At 35.9% G+C, this 24,931-nt stretch overlaps 3 protein-coding genes and 1 long non-coding RNA gene across 8 annotated transcripts; 1 reads left to right on the forward strand and 3 right to left on the reverse strand.

Moving 5' to 3' along the window:
• Window positions 1-680: 680 nt before the first annotated feature.
• LOC107827333 (uncharacterized) lies at window positions 681-3,431 on the reverse strand. The gene is made up of 3 exons (XM_016654431.2): window positions 2,825-3,431; window positions 2,595-2,744; window positions 681-1,255 (listed from the first exon to the last, which is right to left on the reverse strand). The coding sequence occupies exons 1-3, from the start codon at window positions 2,825-2,827 to the stop codon at window positions 797-799; spliced, it is 612 nt and encodes a 203-aa protein (XP_016509917.1). The 5' UTR covers window positions 2,828-3,431; the 3' UTR covers window positions 681-796.
• A 6,456-nt stretch (window positions 3,432-9,887) lies between these two features.
• On the reverse strand, window positions 9,888-13,785 carry LOC107810985 (uncharacterized). Its single transcript, XM_016635822.2, has 5 exons — window positions 13,109-13,785; window positions 11,704-11,761; window positions 11,506-11,623; window positions 11,287-11,404; window positions 9,888-10,357 (listed from the first exon to the last, which is right to left on the reverse strand). Exons 1-5 carry the CDS (start codon window positions 13,658-13,660, stop codon window positions 10,301-10,303), a joined length of 903 nt encoding a protein of 300 aa, XP_016491308.1. The 5' UTR covers window positions 13,661-13,785; the 3' UTR covers window positions 9,888-10,300.
• A 716-nt stretch (window positions 13,786-14,501) lies between these two features.
• On the forward strand, window positions 14,502-19,780 carry LOC142164614 (uncharacterized). 4 transcript variants are annotated; one of them, XR_012695417.1, is made up of 6 exons: window positions 14,502-14,822; window positions 17,339-17,507; window positions 18,473-18,543; window positions 18,641-18,747; window positions 18,814-18,899; window positions 19,642-19,777. It is a non-coding gene; the product is annotated as an uncharacterized LOC142164614 (long non-coding RNA). The 4 variants fall into 4 exon arrangements; XR_012695418.1 differs by having other exon boundaries at window positions 14,503-14,822; window positions 18,641-18,717; XR_012695416.1 differs by having other exon boundaries at window positions 18,473-18,717.
• LOC107810992 (uncharacterized) lies at window positions 15,591-20,487 on the reverse strand. 2 transcript variants are annotated; one of them, XM_075222718.1, is made up of 7 exons: window positions 18,452-20,487; window positions 17,687-17,777; window positions 17,434-17,591; window positions 17,001-17,052; window positions 16,831-16,910; window positions 16,649-16,742; window positions 15,591-16,567 (listed from the first exon to the last, which is right to left on the reverse strand). In XM_075222718.1, the coding sequence occupies exons 1-7, from the start codon at window positions 20,072-20,074 to the stop codon at window positions 15,852-15,854; spliced, it is 2,814 nt and encodes a 937-aa protein (XP_075078819.1). In that variant the 5' UTR covers window positions 20,075-20,487; the 3' UTR covers window positions 15,591-15,851. The 2 variants fall into 2 exon arrangements, with proteins under 2 accessions (XP_075078819.1, XP_075078820.1); XM_075222719.1 differs by having other exon boundaries at window positions 15,591-16,561; window positions 18,452-20,486.
• Window positions 20,488-24,931: the final 4,444 nt, after the last annotated feature.

The raw sequence follows: 24,931 nt of genomic DNA on the forward strand, positions 1-24,931 counted from the left end.
TACTTCAAAAAAATTTACGGTTCAACAATTTTGTTTTACTGTCAACGAAATTTCAATGTATTAAGCGCAGATACGCAAATAAGTACACAAATTTTTGCAATATTTGTATATTGCCGACAATTAAACGTCTTACTCATATTGAAATTAATATTTTGCTAGAGCAGTAAACGAGCTACAATTCAAAAGTCAAGTTTTATGTATGATTGTCAATAAAGTAATACTCCATCTAATATGAAAATCATATACTGTTACTTATTAGGTTTTTAGTCAATTAAAGTACTAAAATAGAGTAGATACATCCTTTTGTGATGCTTCTTACCCCCTCTAGTCCTTTTTATTTTTCGTTTAAAATTTGCTTCTTACCCTCTCTAATTTTTCTTTATCTCTCCTCAAACTTTTAAAATAATTATATATATCAGTTATTTGGAGCAAATATATATTTAAAAAATAATTAATGAATTCTTGCTTTTGTAAAATGGCACTTACCTTGGACTAAATTGATTTGGTTAAAACGGGGCTAATTTTGAACTAAGGGAATAATATAAAAAATCCTTCTATGTTACGTGGTAATCTGAATAAAAAAAGTATACAAGCATTACAATGCTGAAACTTGGAAATGTGATCTCTAATGTTGGACCGCAAGATGTTGAATGAAAATTAATTTAGTGCTCACCCCCTCGTGAATCAAATAAGCAATCCTCTACCCATTAAACCAAATGTTCCTTTTCAAGGAGACAACAAAAAATATGATAATAAAATTTCACAACATTTTAAAAAAATGATTGGAATCAGTCAATTAATGAACCAAGTTCCCACATAAGCATGAGAAAATCAAAGGACTTCCATGACCATTTTCATCTTGCTCAAATAACCCTTTTCTTGACTCGCCAGGAGGAGCAATTTGGCCACCAATGAACAATGAATTATTCATATTTGAATCTGATAAATGATTGAAATCATCAGGTCCATAAGCATTATTGGAAGCAGAAGCTCTTCTTTCTGCTTCAAGAAAATGGCCTAAAGATGGGGTAGAGTTGTTTGTATTTATGTTCACTGCATCAGTACTTAGCTTTGAGCAAAGAGAGAATAACCAAGTTCTTGATTTGTTGTTAGTACTCTTCTTCTTGTCCCTTAATATGGGTTCAACTACTACAGTTCTTCTTCTTGTTGATCTTCTTGAAAGCTCTAAAATGCTGGTAATTCCTATGAGACTTCCTAGAGTTATGCTCTTGTCATGGAAGAAAGAAGCAGTAGACTGCAACAACCAAAGAAAAGAAAGTTTTATTCAACAACAATAATAACATATCCAGTATAATCCCATAAGTGGGACCTAAGAAGCAGGGGCTAGCTAAAAGCCTGATTATGGATCGAGTCCATTAGCTTTTGTTCAAACAGTATATTTGTATTAAAAAATTTATTAAATACGAAAAAATATTAAGTTTAGAATCAAGTTATTGGAACTTGATATTGTTGTTCTAAAATTCAGAATCCATAGAGTTGAAATTTTGGCTCCGCCTCTGTTGAGAAGGATAGAGAGTACACAACTTTACCCCTACTTTGTACCTATAAAGACGCTATTTCCGGTGAACCATCGTTCAAACCAAACATGCAAAGATTTAGTCAATTTAGAATATTGACTTTAGGGTCAGTCCATTACTTGATTATAAAATTCATCTATATATATTAAAGAAAAGAAAGATAAAAAGAAAGAGATTTTTTTGTTTAAATTATTAGAAATATATTTTTTATTTGAACCTGAGTCAGACTGGGAAACATAATAATTGAAAGGCCATGTGTAAAGAGTAAAGTGCTTCCCCCTCCCACTTTTTGATAAGACATTGACCCCATAGTGATATACTAAGAAAAAGACATTATAGCAATATATAGTATAACATGAAGATGCTACATGCATAAAAGAAAAATCGAACACACCAAAAGTGCAATGAATGAATGAGATTTTTCTTTTAAAAAAATAAAGCACGATCAAGTTCACGTAGGATCGGAGAAGAGTCATATTTTGATATAATATAAATAATTATATTCTAATACAAGCATTAATAGCTGCTTCCCTTGAATAAGATCTTTCTATCCTTAGTTAAAAAGTTTAAGTTTGAACCTCACAAATAGATAAATATTTAATAGTAAATGCTTTTTCCTTTTATATTTTAATAGTCCTATTCGACGAGAATATAATCCAGATTAATTAGACTAGTAAATTCCTGATATTTGGATGATTAAATAAAAGAAAAGAAAAACAGGCAATGGAACATTTACATATCTTCCTCTTTGCTCCATTATTGATGTGTTTAGGGGTGAAGCAAGGGAGCATTACAGGATTCATCCATACCTCATTAGCCAAAAATTATACTATATATATAAAATTCGACTTATATTTTTTATGTATATGTAGTACATGCATGTTGAATCCCCTTGGAGTTTCTTGGAAAATATCCTGGCTCCGCCACTTATTGTATCCTCAACCAACCAATCTCTTCAACAGTAGTATTTGCATATCTACTATTTTCTAATTTTGGATGTAGAGAACATTATTCATAAAAAGGAGCTAATTTTATGTATATGAAAAAAATACAGACCTCAGTATCAAGATCAGAAGAAGAATCAGTGGAAGAGGAAGGAGAACCAGTGATCAAAGTATTGAAGGAAAGTGATCCATTAAATCCACGGTTTCTGACTTGCCCACCTCTCACATTCAATGGCTGCAGCCCAAGTGGCCACCCTTCTTCCTGCAGAACCAAAATTATTTAACTTCCAAAATAAAAAGGTAATAGCAAAAAGCACAAGAATCAAATCCACAAGATAATACCATAATCAATAAATAAACCAGATGAGCTCAAACATAAAAGCAGAAAATGTTAAGGAGTCCCATTTTGAAGAGACTGATGGCTTTAAAGACTAAAATTGGTGAGAAGGGGACAGTGAGAGTGAGGTCATTTGAGGGAAAACTAAACTGTCATCTCCACCGGTTTACATCCTCTCTTTCTCTGGACAAGAAAAGAAAAGTAAAAGGACAAGAATTATTAGAATATGCTGGAACTGAACTAATGGTAGTAGTGTAGTACAGTACAGTATATATCTTCGAAAGAAAAGCACCTTGGTCTTCAACCTTTACACCATGTCTTATGGGTCTGAGGGCCACGCACTACCAAAAAAAAAAAAAGAATCAGCTACGAATTTCGTCTTTAATTTGCCGTTAAATTGCTCCTAGCTAACGGAATTTTTTGATAATCTATCGCTAATATGTCGCTAATTTTTCTTTAGCTACAAAATTTGTGAGTCGCTAATTTCTATTTTTCTAATAGTGATGGTTAGTGCAATATAGGTTTTAACCACTCGGTATCTAAAAACACGCTGACCCGACTAAGTTTAATTGGCATAGCATAAGGCTTATTACAGGGGAAACTCTCTACCAAAAGTTTCTTCACTTCTAGGGCTTAGGAATGAGAGCTTTAATTTACCCATCTTATCACACTGTTTGATGGCTGCAATGTAGCTACGGTTTAATATTATAAATCCCACATAGTTGCATTCCCTTTCCATTGTTGAGAAACTTCTTTGGTTGAATCCAACAATCATTATTAAACCATATAGTGTCATCATAATTACAAAATTATATTTGCTGTCAAGGTACTCCCTCCGATCCACAATAAGTGATCAATTTGTCTTGGCCACACCCATTAAGAAAATATTAAATTCTAAACAAAAATAGTTACTGTGACTAAACTACCCTTAATTAAATATTGCAGTATAGTTAATGTAAGGAGTAAAAGATTTTTTAGGGATACGTACATAAGGGTAATTTTATAAAAATAAATTGAATTTTTTCTTGGTTATATAAATGGACACTTATTTTGAACCAAAATAAAAAGGCAAATTGGTCACTTATTGTGGATCGAAGATAGTATAAGTCCCTTTTTTTATCCCAATTTAAGACTAACTATGCTTTGCTAAACGCACATGGTCAAAGTTGACACAGTTTTTAAAGTGAGAATTAAAATTTGTATTCATTATATTAAAAGTGAGTTTAAGGGCCACAGATAAACGGAAAGAAATAAGAGCTTGTGGTTTGAACAAGATTTTTGCATAATATGAGGTCAAAGTAAAGCATCCAAGAAAATATTTGTCAATCATATGAAAAGAGTAAGGAAAAAAAAAAAAACGGGAATGGGAAGTATTGGGGAACATCAGTACCATTATTAATTTTTTTTACTAAAAACATTTAGCTTTAAACAGAATGAATTGCCTCTTTTTAGCGAGATCATACTTTGTGGATAGGGATGGCAATAGGGCGGGACGGGTACATGACGAGTTTTGTTTGATGCGGGGCGGGACGGGTTTACTCTTATGTGAGTGCAGGGCAAGGGCGGGGCGAGTTAAAACATTTTAAAAAAAATTAATGCGGGGCGGGTAGCGGCTTTAATGCGGGTTGGCTTTGAATTTTGTTATTTTCTAAAACAAAGTGATCATTTCCACTAAATTTTACATTCATACTCACTAGCAGTTTAATTTTGGTATACCAGACCTCACTCGTGAGATTTTACTGGATCGTTGTTGTTCTGTTAAAATAGCACGGTCTAGCCAATTTTCGGACTGGTCATTCAAAAATAGCTAGCATTTTCCAAGTCAATAAAAAATAGCCACTATTTTGCTGCAACAGAGACCGGTCCAGCATAATATACTGGAGTTCGGTGCACCTGTGTATGAACTTCCAGCATATTAAGCTAGACCGGTATACTTCGCTAGCTCCAGTATAATATACTGGAGACTAGAGCACCGGTGCTCCAAACTCCAGTATATTATGCTGGAGTATTTTTCCGGATTTTAAATAGTGATTTCGTTCAGATTTATCTTTCATGAAAAATGGCTAAATTTCGATTACTTTTGAAACTATAGCTATTTTTGAATGACCACTTATAAATTTAGCTATTTTTGAATTTCTCCCTGTTGTTCTCCAAGAAAAACATTCTTGTTTTTGTATCCTGTACTTATTTTATTTTCATTAATTTATTTTTAACAATGATAATGATTAACTTTGGAAAGCACGAATACTTAACTTTCAGAAAATAGTAATAAGGGATATATATATGATCAGTTAAGCACTGTCACCATAAGTAACTTAGTTTTCTTAAAATGAAAAACTTGTTATAAATAAGATTTTATTTATGGTGAATGTCTATATATTTAGAGAGATCTTAGGGTTTGTTACTTGATGGCTAAGTCACTCTTCCCCTATAAATAAAGGGGTTGTATTCTATTGTAATTCATCCCAAAATCAATAAGAGTTCTCTCTCCCTACTTTTCTCTGTAATACTCTTCTTCTTTTATTGTTCCATAACACGTTATCAGCACGAGACTCTAACCAATTGAGTAGAAGCTTTGAGATTGAGCATAATGATTGTCAATTGTTCCATGAACTTCCTTCATGATTAAATTCTGAATTTAAGGTAAGTATTTTACTTTTCTCTTTCAAATTCTTGACATTCTATAATTTGATTTTAAAAACAAGCAAAGACGATAAATTTTAATTGCAACTCTAATGGAGTTTGAAAGAAATTATAACCACCCAAAGTGGTAAAATTTCTATGTCTTGCCATGATCAAATTTATGTATGATTGTGGGCAAAGAATTGAAAACCCGTCCCATTGAATTTGCTCCATTCTCATTCCCTTTAGAGAATGTGATAGCAGTATGTGATAAGTCTGAAAGAAGACAAAATTATTACTATGAATGTATCAGTGGATGTGGACGTGGCAATAGACGAAATTATAATCGTCATCATTGTGGTAATGAGAATAATAAGGATTCTCAAAATAATCCTTCACTTTATGAAAATAATATTTGTCATCGATTTGACATGAGATTTTGTAAAGCACATATAGATGATTATGGTCCATTCATGATGTGAATGTGACAACATGTGATTTATGAATACATATTTATTATTGGAAGAATATGAACGTGCTAGTGATAGTGAATATACCACACTTACCTCTAGAGGAAGATTTGAGATGAAATAAGAAAATAATGTCATCATTATGGCATGAAGGATCACTGGTCATGTACTTATTTTACGGCAAAATAATCTGGTAATGTGATTATTAAAGGACAACAGTGATGCAAGGAACAGATCTTGCATATAATATTGACAATTACCATAATGGTATAACTTCCTTCTTCAAAGAAATATTTACCATATGAATGTTTATGAATATGTGGTACTACAAAATTAATTGAGAACTTTGCAAGAGCCAACTATACTATTTTGGAGAAACACAATTGATTACCAATAAGGTATTGTGTTGTAGTAAGTCTCAAATAAACTTATTCAGTTTCTAAAGTATACGCGAAAGTGGTTGATTATATTGAGACTATAAATAAAGGAAAGATTAAATATCTTCTATTACTACAACTTGTAGCGGGATAATATGTATGTGAAAAGCTACCCGCTTTATTCTTCAATTTGTACTACATAAATGAAAGAATGCCACAATAAAGTGGATGTTTATTGATAATGCACATGTCATGTGTAAATCTGAAGTTTATCAATATTGATAATTTATTCAGTTGGCATAATTGGTTTAGCCATATTAATTTAAGTATGATGTGCAAAAATAAAAGAGAATCCACATGGGTAAATATTAAAGAACTAGAAGGTTCTTTACGAATTCTCTTATATGGTTTGTTCTCATTAATTAATAGACCAACTAAAACTGGGATTGAATCCCATGAATGCTGGAAATATAAAAGGTGAATATTGGCCCATTCACCTGCCATGTATACCACATAAGATGCATCCATGAGATGGTTACATGTACGATTATTATTAACCCGCAACATGATATTTGCGAGGTAACTTGCTCAATAATTTGATTTAGAGCATAATTTTTAGATTTTTCATTCAAGATAATTCATCTTGATAAGTTGGTTTACATCAAAGTTGGTTTAGCAAAATAATTTATTGAGTGCCTCCACTTAATAGCTAAACAATTGCTTATAAGAACAACGTTATATACGAAAGTATATTATTTTCTCTCCTCACAAGTGGTTCAGGGTCAGGAACCAAATAATTTCATCTTATTATTATTGATGTGCGGTGTATATTTTGATTAACACCATGACACACAAAGATGGACTTTCAAAATTGAGGAAGCAAGTTAGTTTTTCTAACATGAGGGGGAGACATGATAAACAATTGAGAAAAAGTTACGTGAAATGAATTATCATTTGTATATCTAGATCCTCGAATAATAATATGAACTTGAAGTTCATAAAAAGATAATCCATCTGCAATATATTGCAAAGTATGCTAGACGCATTTGCTGACCCAAAGAAAGTAACTATATTCTCATTACAAATGCTCATATTAAGTCCTAGAAGGACAAAGTCTATGGTACGTTTAAAGCGTATAGACAAATCGGTTTCAAATAGAACTTCTTGATAAAGAGGATGAGCAAATGATCAAAGTGATCATAATAAGGAGGCAAGTGATCTAGAAGATCACATGACATAACACTTCATAAAATCTCATGAGAGATTCAGGTACCTGAATATATGAATGAAGAGATCTTTATGTTATGTCTTTATGAAAAAATGTTGGAATCGATATAAAATGTTCGTCGATGACATCTATCATAGCGCTAAGTATAGATGAGGATCTTAAGTTTAACGAATATAAACACAAAATTTTTGGCCAAATAGAAGAGACGCAATTCGAAGAGAATTGGTTTCATATGAAAGACAAGTATTTGGACCTGCAGTTCAAACACTTGAAAGTATATAGTCAATGGTATGTGCAATCAGTTTTCGATATCTTATATGTCTAGCATGACATGAAAACTTGATATGCATCTAAAGTCTCTTTAAATGGCTTATTTGACTATACTTATATGACAATCCCCAAAGGATTTAAACTGCTTAAAGCATATACAATTTTTGATCTTGAAGTACCACTTCCTCAGTGCAATTTGTGTACAAATGTAAGCATGATAATGTGATAGCGAGAATACCTCTATGGATATATTGAAAAGGACATTCTACGACAGTTTATGAAGACATTACATCTCTATCAAGAATGATGATTTCAAGATGCAATATATTCATTCAAGTTAATATGGCTAATTTGTTTATCAAGTCTCTACCAAAGATCGTTTGAAGATGGTGCACAAGATTGGAATGCACATGCTTAAAGATGTGAATTAATGCTCTCATCAGGGGGAGTTAATACGCGTTGTACTCTTTTTCCCTTACAAAGTTTTGTCCCACTGGGTTTTCCTTGCAATGTTTTTAACGAGGCAACCAAAAAGCGTATAGTTAGATATGTGTATCTTTTTTCCTTCTCGAGAATTTTTTTCTCATTGGGTTTTATTTTAATTAAGGTTTTAACGAGACACATTATCCGTTGAATAGACATTCAAGGGGGAATGTTATAAAATAAGATTTTATTTATGGTGAATGTCTATATTTAGAGAGATCTTAGGGTTTGTTACTTGATGGCTAAGTCACTCTTCCCCTATAAATAAAGGGGTTCTATTCCATTGTAATTCATCCCAAAATTAATAAGAGTTCTCTCTCCCTACTTTTCTCTGCAATACTCTTCTTTCTTCTTTTATTGTTTCATAACAAAACTATTATTCTTCTACAAGTATTCCTTTTTACTGCTAATTCAACTGAAATTTCCTTATATTCCAGTAGAGATAATTATCTAGTATCAATTAGGGGCAGAATTATGAATAATCTTGGGATAAGAGTGATTAGATCTATAAATTAATATGCCATTAAATTTAAATAATAAACTGCAAAAACTACTTTTATGTCTTTAGTTCAACGTTTAATCACTCTATCCACCAATATACAAATAGCTATTTATCATATTTTATTGTTCAAACATTTCTACTGAACTATCAATCTAAACTTTTAGTAGTATAAAATTTCAAACTAGTTTGTTTAGAAAGAAAAAAAATGGGGCAGGGCGGGGCGGGTCTAAGTGGGGCGGGGCGGGACTGGTTGAAAACAGAAAAAAATGGTTATGCGGGGCAGGGCGGGTTAAAATATTTGTGGGTTTTGCCAAACCCGCGCCGCCCCATTGCCATTCCTATTTGTGATTGAAATGACTGTACTAATACTTAGAATGGCAAATGATTAGAACGTTCTAACCTACATTTACACTTGCCATTAGCACTACCTTAAGACCTTAGTCTGTATATCAGAAGACAATAGTTTAGAAAGTACAAAGGTAAATAATAAGTAATGAATTAACTCTAAGAAAGTCAAGACATCCACATCCAAATTGAGAATTTAATGAACTAATATACTCAATCGTATGAATATAACAGAATGCCGATAAAAATGGGACTAACTAGCCCAGACTGAAACAGTAAAAATTTACCACACTCGATGTTCATACTTAAATCATATCAATTTACATGGTTAAGTAATTTAATTAGAAGAAAATACAAAAGAAGTATATACACATACACGTGTATCTAAAATTCCTTGACAGACTTTTCATTTTTTACGAAGCTATTGTGGATCATAGATCACACTCTTCAAGAACGGCGATGTCAACGGAGATCATTAATAGAAGTATCACTATCTCAATAATATACACAATACTCGAAATATACATCTAATTTAACCAGAGCTACTGAGCTAGTGTCGGTGTGTCAGATTTAAAAAATATTCTACTTGCAGTGCTATTAGGCCTTTTGCCCATTTTCACATTGCCACGAAAGAAACAAAAAGTGACATTTTGGGTCAAAAGGTATGGCAAGCTCATCTGCTAGTACATGATGAAGACAAGCTAACTGTCAATTTATGGTATAAAATGCCAAACAGAAATGTCATTTCATATTATCAAACTTAGCTTGATATTATCAAACAGAAAAGTCATTTCATATTATCAGCCCATGCCGCTGCCTGGTGTATTATCACACACGGGGTCACCAAGATTGAAAGTTGGTGTCACACTAAGGAGATAAACAACAACATAACCAGTATTATCCCACACCGAGTACACAAAGGAGAGAAAAAGTGGAAAAAAATATAACAAGCCAAAGTACAGGATTGGCTTTAGATGTTACAAGCACACTAGGCGTGTACTACAGTGCATACATGATACGACTTCTTTCTATACTTGTTTCCATGGCTTTTCATATTACCTAATATCAGGTTTGGGGTTGAGTGAAACTTCTGTTAGGAGGAGACTTGATATAATGAGTATTCTGTCTTAGGTTAATGGAACTACAAATGACTCAGGTATGGAGGACGTTACTGTTTGATTGTTCTAGCGATTAGTACTCTGGTTCACACCAGGACGATATTCTCCAATTCCAAGCAAGTCCTGTAAATTTTTAAACCCATTGAGTTGCTTAACAGACTAATTTACAATAGTAGAGAACGGATGATTATTAGTAAAAGGAATAAATTGTCCAAACAGCAGAAAGTGAATGATACAAATAGAGATGACTGGTAAAAACAAGAACAAGGATGGAGAAAGTATGCCACCGACCATGAACTTTTAAATATGCACAATGTCTGTATGATTGGGGAAAGAACACTGATAAAAGCTTCTATATTCTTCTTCATGTTCTACTTTCTTACCGGAACGGAAAGGGTGATCCTATAGGGATTTCACACTATCTTTTGTCAAACTCACGAGGCATGCTTAGTTCTATAGAAACTTGGTATTGAAATAGAATTAAGGTGTTGCAAGAATTTCATAGTTTGGATGAACTAGAGAGAAATAGAGCCGGACAGTGGAGACCATCTGACTCTAGAATTAGTGCTCAGTTAGCAAATTAAAATCAAGTGACTTAAAGCAGTATAACATTGTAGAACTCTATTTGTGACAAAGGCCAGGGGAAGCTGGGAAAGACACAAACAGCAATAGGTTTAGGCTCTGCGCATATCTAGTCTACTACAAAGTTCAGGCTAGATCACGACTCAAAGTGACACTGCTAGGCTTGATAGCCTCACGAGAGCCCAAAAAACTGAAATAAGCCTCAAAGCAGTTTTATTTTGCCAGCTTATCTATGAACCTTTATACGGATGAAACAACACCAGAGATCCTACTCACAAAGAACAACGAATTCATCCGAAAAAATTGCAAGATGGAGTTGCAGGCAATTGATAACAGTAAAGCCTATAATCATTATATAAATGCTCCACCAACACAATAAGCAGTAAGCAAGACCAAGAACTAATAAAATGAATTAAACGAGGACAAACAACTTATCATTATAGGGTACCTAGGATAGGAGATTTATGTACCTGGCATGCTTTATTTTTGGCTCTGGTTTCTGCTGTGCTGGGAATGTCATGATTTGGTTTTAGAAACTTCTTCTCCCGCCTCTCACATGAACCCCATCCATCTGAGAACCTACCACCCCTACGAACAAACCAAAGAAAGGGAAAAATAAAACAAGCTGAAAAGAATCTAGCAAAGCAACATGTTTCAATAGGAATAGTGAGAAAGTCAAAAGAACATACTGCATGTACGCCCGAACTATAAATTCAGCACGTAGGACATTACGGTTCTCATCAAATTCGATGCTCTTGTCTTTAATTTCATATGACAGATTGAAGTAAAAGGATATCTTCCTCCAACCTGCACAAGTATGATGCTGTTTATGCAGTTAAATTTAGCTGAGAGTAGAAGAAACCAATGACCCAAGCTTGATAACTTACCAGCTTTTTTTATGAAGGGATTTCCAGAAATCATAGTGTAATCACCTTTCTCCAGAATCTGTGAAACGTTTAATTGCTTAAGCCCTGTTGAAATCATATTCATGCATATACAAAACTTCATGACAAAACATCAGTAGTTATTGCTGACTATAGATGTTAACAGAAACTAACAGGCAGTGTAGTTTTATTTATCTTGAAGGTGGCTTGTATCAGTCTATTTTAGTAAAGGTGCAGACGTTGCACAGACTTTAGGAAGTGTTTTCCTTGGAATTCGAAGATTTTTCGCACAATGATCTGCTGATCCAATTTAGTACAAAATGTTGTGCTCATCAATTCCTTGTACTTCTCTACTACCGTATTGTTTCTCTTGATTCAGTTTTTCTTCAATTGCTATCCAATTCCAATCCTCTTTAAGAAGCTGAAATACTTCCATTAAACAAAAGATAACATTTCTTCTGATGCCAAAAGAAGCATAATGTTCAATGAGGAGATGAGACAAGTCTATTGCCAAGAAAATCAAATTATGGAAAAATGGGGAAGAAACCTAATTATCTGCAAATGCATATATCTTGTTAATATGCTAAAGAAATTTTGGAAGGCAAATATCATGACAAGAAGACAGAAACACATAAGAGCTTTCTCTTAGAGCGCATTGGAATAGATCAATGAACAGAAAGCTAAGTAAAGTTACTACATACAACTACATTGAGAAAGAAGCCATTATGCACTACCAATTCCTGTTAATACTCTACTATCTTTTGCTCCAAAGTTTCTCTTGATTCAGATTTCTTTCATTTATAATCAAATATCAATGTTGTTTAAGTGGCTGACGTACTTCGATTAACCATTAGAGATAATTTGAAATCACAAGACTATAGAGAACAAGAATGACATTTCTTCTGATGCCAAAAGAAGCATAATGTTCAGTGAGGAGATGAGACAAGTCTCTCACCAAGAAAATGAAATTATGGGAAAAGGCAAACAAAACCTTGTAAATCTAAGAATAGCATACACCTTACTACTATCATAAATGCAAAATAGGTGAAGACAATGATCATACAAGAGAATAGAAAAACTTACAAAGCTTTCTCTTCAAGTACATTGAAATAGCTCAATGAACAGAAAGCAAAGTTACTATTACATCTACATTCGGAAAGTGGCTATTGTGCACTATAAAATTTTACATATGAATTAATAAATTATACTCACCATAACAACAGATAATATAGCAAATTCTTGTTAAATTTCAGATCAATGACATCATTTATCATGCCATAACTCTCTAGCTAAATTAACATATCTAGACAATTTGCTGAACTACTGATATACGCAGTATCGATTCCATGAAATTTACACGAAATTGAACAAATATGATAAAAATAAAATGAAAATAGATGAATTTTACCGCCATAGCCGCATTTTGATACTCCTTGAACAGAGAAACAGATGGAAACTGACCGGCCAAGCTATGCCTCATGATGCCATCTCTATCCGGAGAACTTTCCGATCCAATCGGACTGTTATAGTTTTGATCATACTGCGATACCGGAACCAGAACCGGGGACTTCCTCGTCACTGGCGGCGACGAATAATTAGTCACGTTCGGCGTGCGCTGCACGTGCTTTACTACCGCCATCGGTTTCGGACTCATCTCGTTCAGTTCCGAAACACAGTTAGTGTTTGACCTGGAGATTTTTTGCGGCCGGTGATTTAGTACCTCACCGTCACGGTGATGATTCTGGAAGTTTCTAGGATTAGACTGTGGAGAAGGATTTGGAATGTGAAGGGGCCGAATTGGAGAGTGGTTGTAAGGTAGAGTTTTGCGGTATTTGGAGATAGTGGTGGTGGTGGAGGAGGAAAGTGAGGCGGCGGCGGCGGCGGCAGAGTCGATCACTGCCCATAATGCGGCGTCGTCTAGGTCCTTATCGTCAATAGCGTAATTCATAGGAGAGTTCATTTCTGTATTTTTAAAAGTTGAGAAAAGAGAAAAATATAATCGATTTTCGGAAATTTATAGGTATGGAGCTTCGTTTGTTCTAAGCTGCTATTTCTTCTGGCAGATTGAGAGGTGAGTTCTGGAACCATGCCGCGCTGTGTAAGAATTCAAATTTGAAATCGGTCATACGACGTCGTAAGATTGTCCCATAGGCCGTGGAAAAAGAATGCGTGGCTTTCCCCCCTTTATTAGGCCTTTAATATTACATTTTTCAAAAGCTTATAGACTTGTTTCGAGAAAAACAAAATTTTCATGTTTTTCAACTGTAAAAAGCTTTTTAATTGACTAATTATTCCTGAACTTTTTTAGACGAGCACTTTTACATGCCTAGTGGATCTTAGACCTCTGAATTAGGAGGTTTAATAAGTTGATAATAAAAAAGAAAATCTGATCACAATTAAAAAATTTATAGTCCGTTTAGTTTTAAATAATACTCCCTTCGTTTTAATTAGTTATTACGCTCCAAAAAGTTTACGGGACAAAAGTTTTGTGTTACTATAAAAATTTCTCATTACAGTAAAATGAATAAAATAAAAAGTTTAAAATTAAAATATTTTTAAATATTTAAATATATTATTATTTTTGAAATGAACTAATAAAGGAAGTGTAACATTTAAATTGAAATAGTGAGTACTAAAGTTTTATATTTGCCATAAGTACTTACAAATAACAAATAAGTAGCATAAAGATACTTGCAATAGAGCAAAAGGCTATTTTTCGAGGAGTATTTTAGGCAAAATAATAATTTTCTCTCACAAATCTTCAACAAATTGAAATTCATGTCCAAATACTTAAATATTCTTTCTCAACATCAACATCAAATATTTTTTGTTAACTTCAATTAAATATGTCTGAATAGATATAAGATGATATACTGCCTAAAACTATTTGAGATTAACATAAAGAAGAAGAAAAACCTATTTGAAATTAAGAGATAGTTGTTGAAATTTCTCCTCTTAATAACTGAAGAATCTGTATTCACTGTCCATCGCTACTCTTCCATAGAGGGCAAAAGTAGTAAACGAGCAGAGTGAAGCCATTGCACCATTCATTTTAATTTTGGGAGCGACAACAGAAGCAAAATTAGCAGAAACCTAACAGAGCCAATCAGTCTGTAAAATGGGTAAAGCCCTTTTCTTTGCGCAGCTAATTTCTGGGTTATCGCATTAGCTTCTACATATTTTGATGAGTATTTTCACTTACATTTCTTCACGTCTGCTTGTTTATGGATAAACTTGGCTTCAATCATCGTTATAAAATTATCCTTGATTCAGTTATCACTAAACATCTCTAGTTATGTTGCTTTAGGTAAATGGTCTCCATTTTTCTTAAGCTTTTAGATAAAATGGTCATAGACTTCAAACATGGTATCAGAGTAGGCAGAGATTCATGGTTTAAGTCTTATCAACACCCGTTATCAATTAGAATTTCCATGTGTTTGTCCAATTAAAAAGAACCGGGCCAGCACGTGAAGGGCGTGTTGAGATATAATTAAATAAATAAAAGTATGCTTTCGCAAATAACCTAAATGCACATACCAAAAGAATTCTTTTCTGCATTCTTCAAACAGTTTAACCTTGGATTTCATGAGGGCATTGTCTTGTGTTTTGATAAAAAACCGAAGGATAGCTTAGTATCGTCCTTTCCAGGCGATGCTATAAGATTCTTTTTAACTGTGCTATGTGAGTTTCGCAAAGTATATTTGGTCCCAAGCTGATAATGGATGCTGGTGTAGTAGATCGAGGACCAGCTAAAAATAGTCTACTGATTCATATTGTTGACCCCAACTAATACGGGATTGAGATATAGTTGGTTGATTGTTTATTGATCTGTTCCCAAACTAAGTAAACTTGAAACGGCTAACCAGTGAGACACTTGTTAAAAAAACAAGTTTTGCATAATGCTAGGTAAAATGCATGCTATTGCACATTGCAAGTTAAAATGCTCAACTGGTTGGAACATTGAACACTGTGATCTCTGCTTGGTCTTTCTACTGTAAAAGGTACTAAAATGAAACTTATCAACAATGTGAAGCCGATGGCTTCTGCCTTGTTCTGTGTAACTTGAGCTCGACTAGGTCGTAAACAACTTATAGAAAAATTTAAAGCTCAAGAGCAGAATATAGGTATCACTTTGTTCCCTCGACAACAATTTATGTCAGGTCTCTAAAGAGATTGGTTTGACGACCAGCTTTCAGAGGTAGACCAAAATTTTGATAGACTCTGATCTCACCTCCCAAACTTGCTGTCACAATTACCATGCCCCATGCTGTTGCTTGGACAACATTGCTGCCGTTGCTGTTACTACCATCTTGAGACCAGGAGGAGGACCAAGAGTGTGATCGTGAACTGCTGGATGCAGATATAGAAGGTGAATCACCAAACCTAGTTGATGAAGAACCTGATACAAATGACTCACTGGGACCAATACCAGAATCTGTCCGAGAAAGTTGAGCTAAGTCTTCCTCTTCCTGACTACTTTGCACTCTCTCCGATGCATTAACTTTTATGGGTAGAGGTGGCAAATGCCTTTTACTATTTGCCACATCGGGGTTTTCTTTTGTAGGAGAGCCAACAGTGGGATATGGGGGCGGGAGGAAACGTTTTGAATGCCTTTTTGAGTGCATCTCTACAAGTGGTGGTTCATTCTTTACCCTACCTGGCCATGGGATGGCTACTGAAACATCTTTACATGGAAAGCGCTCGTGAGCTTGAACAGAGATTGAAGTTCTACGTTTACCAGTGGGGGTCTTAGGTTCTTCTCTCTTCCAGATGTAGACATGAGAGTCTTCACTTGCACTTATAACATACTTCCCATCTGAACTGAAGGAAGCTGCAATTTGGCTGCTTGTATTTCGGAAACCTGATGCTACCACACAATAGAATTTAGGTTTAGAGAACACATGAATGTTGTTTGAACTCTCCAAAAGAGTATATCAGAGAAAAATACCTCTAAACTTATAGATCATCTCTGACCCATCAAAAATTCTGATACGAGAATCAGCTGAAGTTATAAGCACTTCTGCTGGGTTCCATGGGGCAAACTGGAAGTAAACAAGTTCAACTTTCATAGGTGTTGAGGAAAAGAAGACTGTATACATAAACAGTAGTAACTCTAGAAAAGAGAAATACCTGTAAACCAGTGACCTTCTTCAGCTGAGAATTTTTCTTGGGTTGAATGTCGATGTTGTCTTTTTGTTCCAGTTTGCATTCTGAGGAATAAACGCATATTGGAAATCAGCAGCTGTATTCCTCTGGTAATTATCACATCAATAGAAGATGGAAAGTGATGCATTACTTACCGGTGGTAGTGTACACGCGACAGCTGCCTTTATGTGAGCCTATTAAAGCACCCTTCATGAAAGCAAAAATGGAATATCAGTGATACTTCTTCACATTCTCCCTTGAGAATCATAAAAATACTCGAGATCATACTTTGTGCTCTTGCTTTTTTTTTTTTTTTTTTTTGTGTGTGTGTGTGTGTGTGCGGGGGGGGGGGGGGGGTTGGTGGGTTTTTTTTCCTCTTAATTTCCTAAACTTATTAGTGCTTGTGTGTGTGTGTGGGGGGGGGGGGGTGTCTGTATGTTGTTAGCTGATTTGGCTTGATGATGTTCTTTACTGATACAAACAACTACCCAAGAAGGAGAAACACGCAACAGCAGAAATTCATGTCATATTGAAGAACTATTAGCGAGAAGTTAAATGTGAATGCTCCAATACAATTACAAGTACTACCTGGCCATCTGGGGTGAAGCAAGTAGCAGTGACCATTTCATGAAGATCAGTCCAATCTACAACTTTCCGATCAGGTATATTCCAAAGCCGAACCTTTGCGTCCAGAGAACCGCTGATGAAGTAGTCATCATCCATTGGATTGACCTGTATGCAAGTAACTGCCAAACCATAAACTCAATAGATGCAAGTGATGGGAAGAAATCATTATTTAAAGTCTTCTATTAACTAGCTACAATGTAATTTGGCATCTCACCATAGTCGTTATGCGCGAACATTTTTAAGCAACTCTGAGTTTCAACATCCCATAGCCGAACAGTCTTGTCTATCGAAGATGAAAGAAGTAGCTGCATCCAAGTTTGATATTGCATGTTAGTATGTATGTTTTAAAAGTGATACTACCTCCATCCCAATTTATATGATGGTGTTTAACTGGGCACGGAGTTTAAGAAAGAAAAAAAGACTTTTGAAATTTGTGGTCTAAAATAAGTCATAGATATTTATATGGCTATAAATCATCTCATTAAGGGCAGAGTAGGCATTATAAAGTTAAATTATTACTAAATATAGAAAGATGTTATTCTTTTTGAGACCGACTAAAAAGGAAAGACTGTCACATAAATTGGGATGCATGGAGTAGTAGATAGTACTCCCACTGTCCCAATTTATGTAATGGTGTTTGATTGGGCACGGAGTTTAAGAAAAACAGGTAGTCTTTTGAAATTTGTGGTCTAAAATGAGCCATAAAAGTTTGTGTGGCTTTAAATCATCTCATTGAGGGTAAAGTGAGCATTTTATGGTTAAATTGTTACTAAATGGGACTAACCAAAAAGGAAAGAGTGTCACATAAATTGGGATAGAGGGAGTACTTGATTTGTTTGCAGTAACTATAACTTATTTGGGGGTGGGGGGTGGGGGTTCAAATGGAGTATCAAGTTTGATATTTCTGTTGTTTCATTTTCTCCCTGCTACAAATTTGTGTCATATTTAGTTAACTGAAATGAAAGTGCAGGAAACTGACCTGAGATCTTGACCAAGACAGGTCCAAGACATCATCCTGGTGACCTTTAAGAGTGCATACTGGTTTCTCTGAAAGAGCAAAAACAGTTTCTGGTACATTGACGTACTCCGGAATCGAGTTTCCCTTTTTCTTATGGGAGACCTTCCCCTTCTTCCTTCTTTCTGATGCCATATGTCCCATCTCCGGCAGAGGAGGCCGGTCTGAATTGGTCCTTGCAATGGGATGAACAGGGGAGGTACTGAGAGAGCCAGCCATTGGATGAGTAGGTGAGATACTTGCAGCACCAACAACAGAGTGTAAGTCATTCATAACTTCACATTCTTGCACTTCCCATATATGAATTAATGTATCTTCTCCTGCAGTTGCTAGGTAGCGTGCGTCCGAGCTGAACCTTATGGTCCATATTGAGCCCTCATGAGCATGGATTTCCTGACACAAGTGCATAGCTGTGAGTTCCTTGTAGGACTTTCCATGCTGGCGGACTTTAATCCATTTGGAGGAGTCCTTGTTTGGTTTCTGCTGTTCCTCAAGTGCAGTTTGCTCACGTTCTTTATCAATAATTTTTCCGCTCATGCTATGTGCTACTCCTTTTATGTTCTTCAAAAGAGCAACTCCTCTTCTCTTGCTATTTCTGAAGCTCTTACTCAAATATGAATTTGCGTTTAATTTCCTCTCATCATCATGATTTCTTGAACCATTTACCCGGCGCATCAGTTCCTTTACAACAGGAGAATATCCCACATATTTCTCAAATTCATCCATGGTAAGCTGCTTTCCTGTCTGAAGATCACTGAGCTTATTCCACATTCCATGTTCGTTGGACTCTTTGACAATGAACTCCTTTCCAGTGTCCAAATTCTTTATCAAGAAGAATGAAGCAAAGCCCACGTCAGGATTCCTATTCGAGAATGTGGATGTCGTATCACTGCCATTTTGCATTGACATTCCACTTGTGTTTTTTTTGCGTGACATTCTAACAGAACCAGCTAATTGGCATATTCCTAAGCTCGGTGCCAAAACACCTGAAAATGTCCTAGTGAGACGCTGTTTAGAGATGTCACCAATTAGCTCCTCTTTCCTTTTCTTGGTATTTACGGAAAAATATTGTATGTCTCCGTCTGATCTCGACCTGACCAGCACAATTGGCTGTGAAGCTGATGGCTGTTGTTCTTGATTTAATTCTTTTGCAGGAGAATATTCAGCCTTTGGTGGTTTGGAATCTTGGCTGGTCTCAACTTTTCTTGAAATGGCTCGTACAATCTTGGCGCTTTTGAGCTTGAGTAGGTCCTTATTGCTTGATAACCCCATGCCTTGCAGGAGACGCCTTCGACGTTCCTTGATATCACCAGGTTCAGCCATCCACATGCCATAGTCCTCCATGCTGGTGAAAGAATCAGAAACTGCCTCAATCTCAATCCCTTTGAATTTCTTGATGGAGGCCGAGGAAAGGGTCGAGACAAAGGAGAGGCGACTGTCCTCAAATTCATCATCGTCGTCTGATCCTGAGGATGCCAAGTCAAAGGGAATGGCTGTTGAAAGCCGGTCACGGGACTCAAAGAAGTTGTCATCATCATCATCTTCTCCAAGACCATCCCAGTTCATCGTTAGGGTCCTCCGGTCCATTATAGCACATTGCCAAGAAGAAAATCAATGGAATATCAAATGAATTACTGCATGATTAGAGAAACTTGGGTTGTCTTTTTTCTTCATTTTTTCTTTTCCCTAATGTTCTGTTCTTGTTTGTTCCCTAGGGGAATGGCAGAGGAAGGAGAGACAGAGACAGAGAAGTGGAAGAGAGAAAAATAAGGTAAGAAAAACTTTTGTGATTGTCTTTTTGGAAATTGGCTGGATTGTAAAGAGGGAAAAGAAACGGTTAATGAAATGTTAATACTTATTATTACATCTCCTCACGTCTATGCCCCTCACTTTGGCATGAAGGTTCCAATGTCTTTGCATTTGTGGACTTTTTGGGTGTCCCCTGTATTTTTATTAATTTAAATTTCTCATATTTCTTGCCAATCATCAATCATTTATTGGATTAATAACTTTTGTTTTGTGTGATGTGCCTAGGATATGGAGAATTTGGAAGGATCGTGCATTACAAAAATGTTTTTAACGCTTTTGAAATAGCTTTATTTTTAGTACAATAATTCTGGCTACAAAAATATGTTGGTAGTTATGTAGGCAATAATTGTATTAGCTTAATATAGCTGTCATAGTTTGTGCCACGAAGTTTAACCTCCTTTTTTTTTTTTTTCTTTTTTGAAATAATTGAACGGAAAGGTCTAGAAATGAAAATGAATTATCTACATGTTTAATAAAGTTTATTAGTATGATTTTCCTAAATTTCCGAAAAGGAATAGGAATAACTTCCACTTGATAGGAGAAAATTTCATTATCAGAACTTAACATTAAAAAAATATTAGATCTAAACTAGGGGAGATATTAGTAAAAGCGAAATTTTAACATCTCTTTGCCCTCAATTGCCTTTCTTTCTATTCGATGCAGTAAATCACAAGTAAATACAAAGTCAATAAAAGTGTTTTCACATAATGAAAACAAAAAGGTAACATGATTATTGGATTTGAAAGTAATAAAATTATTTTACGTACAACTCAAAGAAAGGTGTTAGAGAGCATCATAAGTAAAGATATATGGAGTTGTAATTATGATAAAACTGTAACAATGATTTCCTCTAAAAAAAAAGTATTTTTATTATCTTTTGACTTGAGATTGTTGTCAATCAACTTGAAAAAAATAATTAAGCTCCGTATTGGCGTCATTGAATAGAAACTACACCACCTCTTGAAATTTATTTCTTATTACGACACAAGCCCAAACAAAACAAATCTATTAAAAATGACCACTATAATTAGTTTCTTTAATTTAGTTTAATTTTCCTTATATTGCTAAAGCATAAACCGTGTTAGTCTATGTATGACGTTTCTGAAATGTTGTTAGAATACTTACACAATAGAGGAGGATTTAGTCATGTGGCGGTAGTTTTGCAGAGTTTTATGTTGCATCTTATTTTTTTGTTTTCTAATTATCGTTATCCAAACACATTTATTTTCAAAAAACTGTTGTGAGAAGCTAGTCATCAACTTTTTCCTCAGAATCATTTTTTTAATTTGTTTTTTTCATTGGGAAGAAGATAATATTTCTCACAATTTCAGTAGATACAATCACCACAAGTCGCCTTGAGTTGATTTTCCTTTTTTGTGGGTAGACTTTCAAAGGGACAACTTCTTTATTTGGATAACTATATAATTAAAAAAAAAAAAATCAAGGATGTTTTCTTGGAGTTTTCGTGACATTTGAACTATAATATTCAAACTTTATCCTAAAGTACAATTGTTGTAGGCTTTTGCTCATTTTTTCAATTTCGAGCAGTGAATTTTCTGTTTTCTGAATGTAAAATTTGCCTTTGTAGCCTTAATGTTTCTCTGAGTTCATAAACATAATTTCATTGCAGTTTTCATTCTTTTCAAATTTATGGTACTATTGAGAACTTTATACAAGTATTGTCCAGCAATCTTTTTTCAGTGTTTTCTTTGCTCTTTGGTGAAGAAGTATGTCGAGAAGAGAAGAGGAGGAAGAAGAGTGGGTTTTAGTTGTGTTTGCCTTGAAAATGGTATTAACTATTATATTTGATTTTGTGGCTCTAAAAATATGTGATTTATTTCAATACTAATTGTTAGGCAATAAATGTTAAGTGTAAGTAGAGAGAATAAAATATGCAAACCAATACTGTCGCAAGACTGGGCCTCGAGCTGGCTGGAACAGGGGGCCTTGAAGTCTAGTTAGGGCAGTTAGCAATGAACAACTGATGAAGAAATAATGATATCGAAGGCCTCGAAGATAGCCTTTTGCGGTTAATAATGGGAAATAAATGAAGAACAATAAGTGCACGATAAATGAACAAGCAATAGATATGTAGAGTAATTGTTGAGCACGTTTAGGCAAGAAAAACAGAGAATGTTCTATTGTATTGAATATTCATATATGTTACAAAATGACAAGGGTCTCATTTATATAGGAGGGGGAATACCAACATAGTACATGTCTAATAATGACGAGGAAATGCTATTGGTACAGCTGTATAATTGCCTAGTACGGATTTGTACTATTTCTCGCAAACTCTGTCAGTATAATCACGTGCCCTCGGGAATTTTCCGCCTTTCCATGACGGTCGTCGATTTTCATGCTGCTTCGAGGTACACTGTGATGAGTCTTCGATATACACTCTCGAGGCGAGTGCTTCGGGGACGAGCCTTAGACTTTGCTTCGAGCCCATCGAGGCCAGGCTTGAAATGCCATAAAAGCCTTAAAATCGGCCTTTCCTGATTTTGACCGTATACATATAGTCCCCGCATTTCTTGGAATGAAATAACGAGGAACGATTTGAATTCTTCAACTCTTCAATGCCTCTATCATTACGTCAGTTGTGTCATGTAAGCGATTGATGTGACAAAAAGGGATATTCAAAAGTCACATTCGCACGGCTCTTGAAAAGCCTCAAATTGATTACGATGGTTGGCCGTCCTTTGGCTTTCCCTAACGCGCACTACTGGCCCCTATAAATACTCCAATCTTTCACTCCTTACTCTTCATCATATCTCCAAACTTTCAACAACTCTTCTTACTTCTTTCTCGTGTTCGTCTCTCATCCAGTTTTTCTCTTTTCCTCTAAAATCTTTCAGCAACAATGGCGAAGACCTCTAGAACCATTCCCCAAGATGATAAAGTTTCTTCATCTTCATGCTTGTCTAAGGGCAAGGCCATAGTACCTCCTCGTTTTGAGGAGTTCATCCTCGGACCCTGTGAAACATCCTCCGATTTCAAGGTTGACAAGCCTTCTTCGAAATTGGGGTAGTACAAACCCATGTCCCGATATATTAGCCTGATAATCGACATTGGGAAGGTGAAAGCTGATTGCCGCTGGGGAGAGGTGATGCAAGTTGAGATTCCTTCTCGGGAGGCAGATATAACGACACATAAAGTCGGTTTCTTAGTGTATACACATATCCTTTTACCCTAGGTCCGGTAGAACCATCCTCGCCGTCGATAGACCCCGTGATTCTCGATTTCTACAGACAATATTGGGTGACACTCGGCCAAATCCATCCATCATTCTAGCGCATTGTTTACATGATTAGGCACTTTGCAAACATGGTCGAGGAGATGCCTTTTACCTTTGACCATCTGATTAGGATGTACAGCCCCCGACTTTATCGAGGCAGTCTAATTAAGCGTCAACGTCGGGCCTCGAAGGTTCTCTTTGCTTGCACCGACGAAGACAAGTACAGAGGGTGGATGTGCCACTTTGTCCGAGTTAGGACCTCAGATCTAATTCCTGTTGAAAGGATGCCATTCCCCGAGGAATGAAATATCAATCGTATGCGAATATGTTAATTAAATATTTTCTCTTTCCTTTGGACCATCTTCCCCTTGAACTAACTCCCTTCGATGATGCAGCTGTTATGTGGTAACCTGGCGCGGTTAAGGATCTCTCGGGCTGGGTTCGTCAGCTCTATTCGACTTGCCCATATGTTAAGCGCGTGTGGTACGATCTGGCCTAGGCCCGATGGGGAGCTAAAAATCATGGTGAGGTTTTTCTCCTATTGTACTTGAGCTCTTTAAATGAGATAATCCTTGACTATATTCTCATTTTCTGTACCTACATTTTGTGTTTGTGCAGGCATGGGAGAGACCTCTTTGATGAGGGAAACCCCCTCCGGGGAGGCAGATAACCCAAAACCTACCAAGGAGAAGAAGCGAAAGAGAAAATTACCGACTAAGTCCCCGAAACTGAAGAAGGCTAAAGCTCAAAAGCCTAAGGTTGATTCAGCGGCCTTAACGTCGGAAGTAGCAGAGAGCCCTCGAGTTGGGGGCGAAGAGAAAGATGACTCCCTGCTAGCACCCGGGGGAAGAGGAAGCGTGACTGCTTCAGACCTTGCTGAGCCGATGGCTGTTGAGCCGAAGGCTTCTAAACCAGAAGTTGCTGATGTTGTCCCACCTTGGGCCGAAGAGGATCTCGAGGGTGGGTCAGATGATGTCCGTAAGCCAGTCGACAGCCAAAACATTTCCCGAGCCGACATGCATTCGGTAGATGAGTTAGGGGAACCCAGTTCTGAGGCACCCCGGAGGCAAGAGAAGGCCCCGATCGATCCAGCCAGAGTAATTGATGTGAGTGATTCTCCGCCGGGTCCGACATTCTCTCCGAGGGAGATACGGGATGCCCATAATAGAGAGACTTCCGATGCGGTGGCGTCCCTCAGGGAGAATGACGTGTTTGAAGGATTCTTCACTAGGGACGAAGAAAACCCCGAGCTTAACGCCTCGCTCATTTTCGAGGAAGCCGAGAAGCTCTGCAAATAGGTAATCTTTCGTCGACTATGCTCTAAGCTCCGATCCTCATCTTCATGATTTTGTTCTTTTACGCTTTCAGGCTATAGTGTTTTACAATCAGGCCTTTGT

This window comes from Nicotiana tabacum, chromosome 10 (genome assembly GCF_000715075.1).
Source record: "Nicotiana tabacum cultivar K326 chromosome 10, ASM71507v2, whole genome shotgun sequence".
NCBI classification, from domain to species: domain Eukaryota; kingdom Viridiplantae; phylum Streptophyta; class Magnoliopsida; order Solanales; family Solanaceae; genus Nicotiana; species Nicotiana tabacum.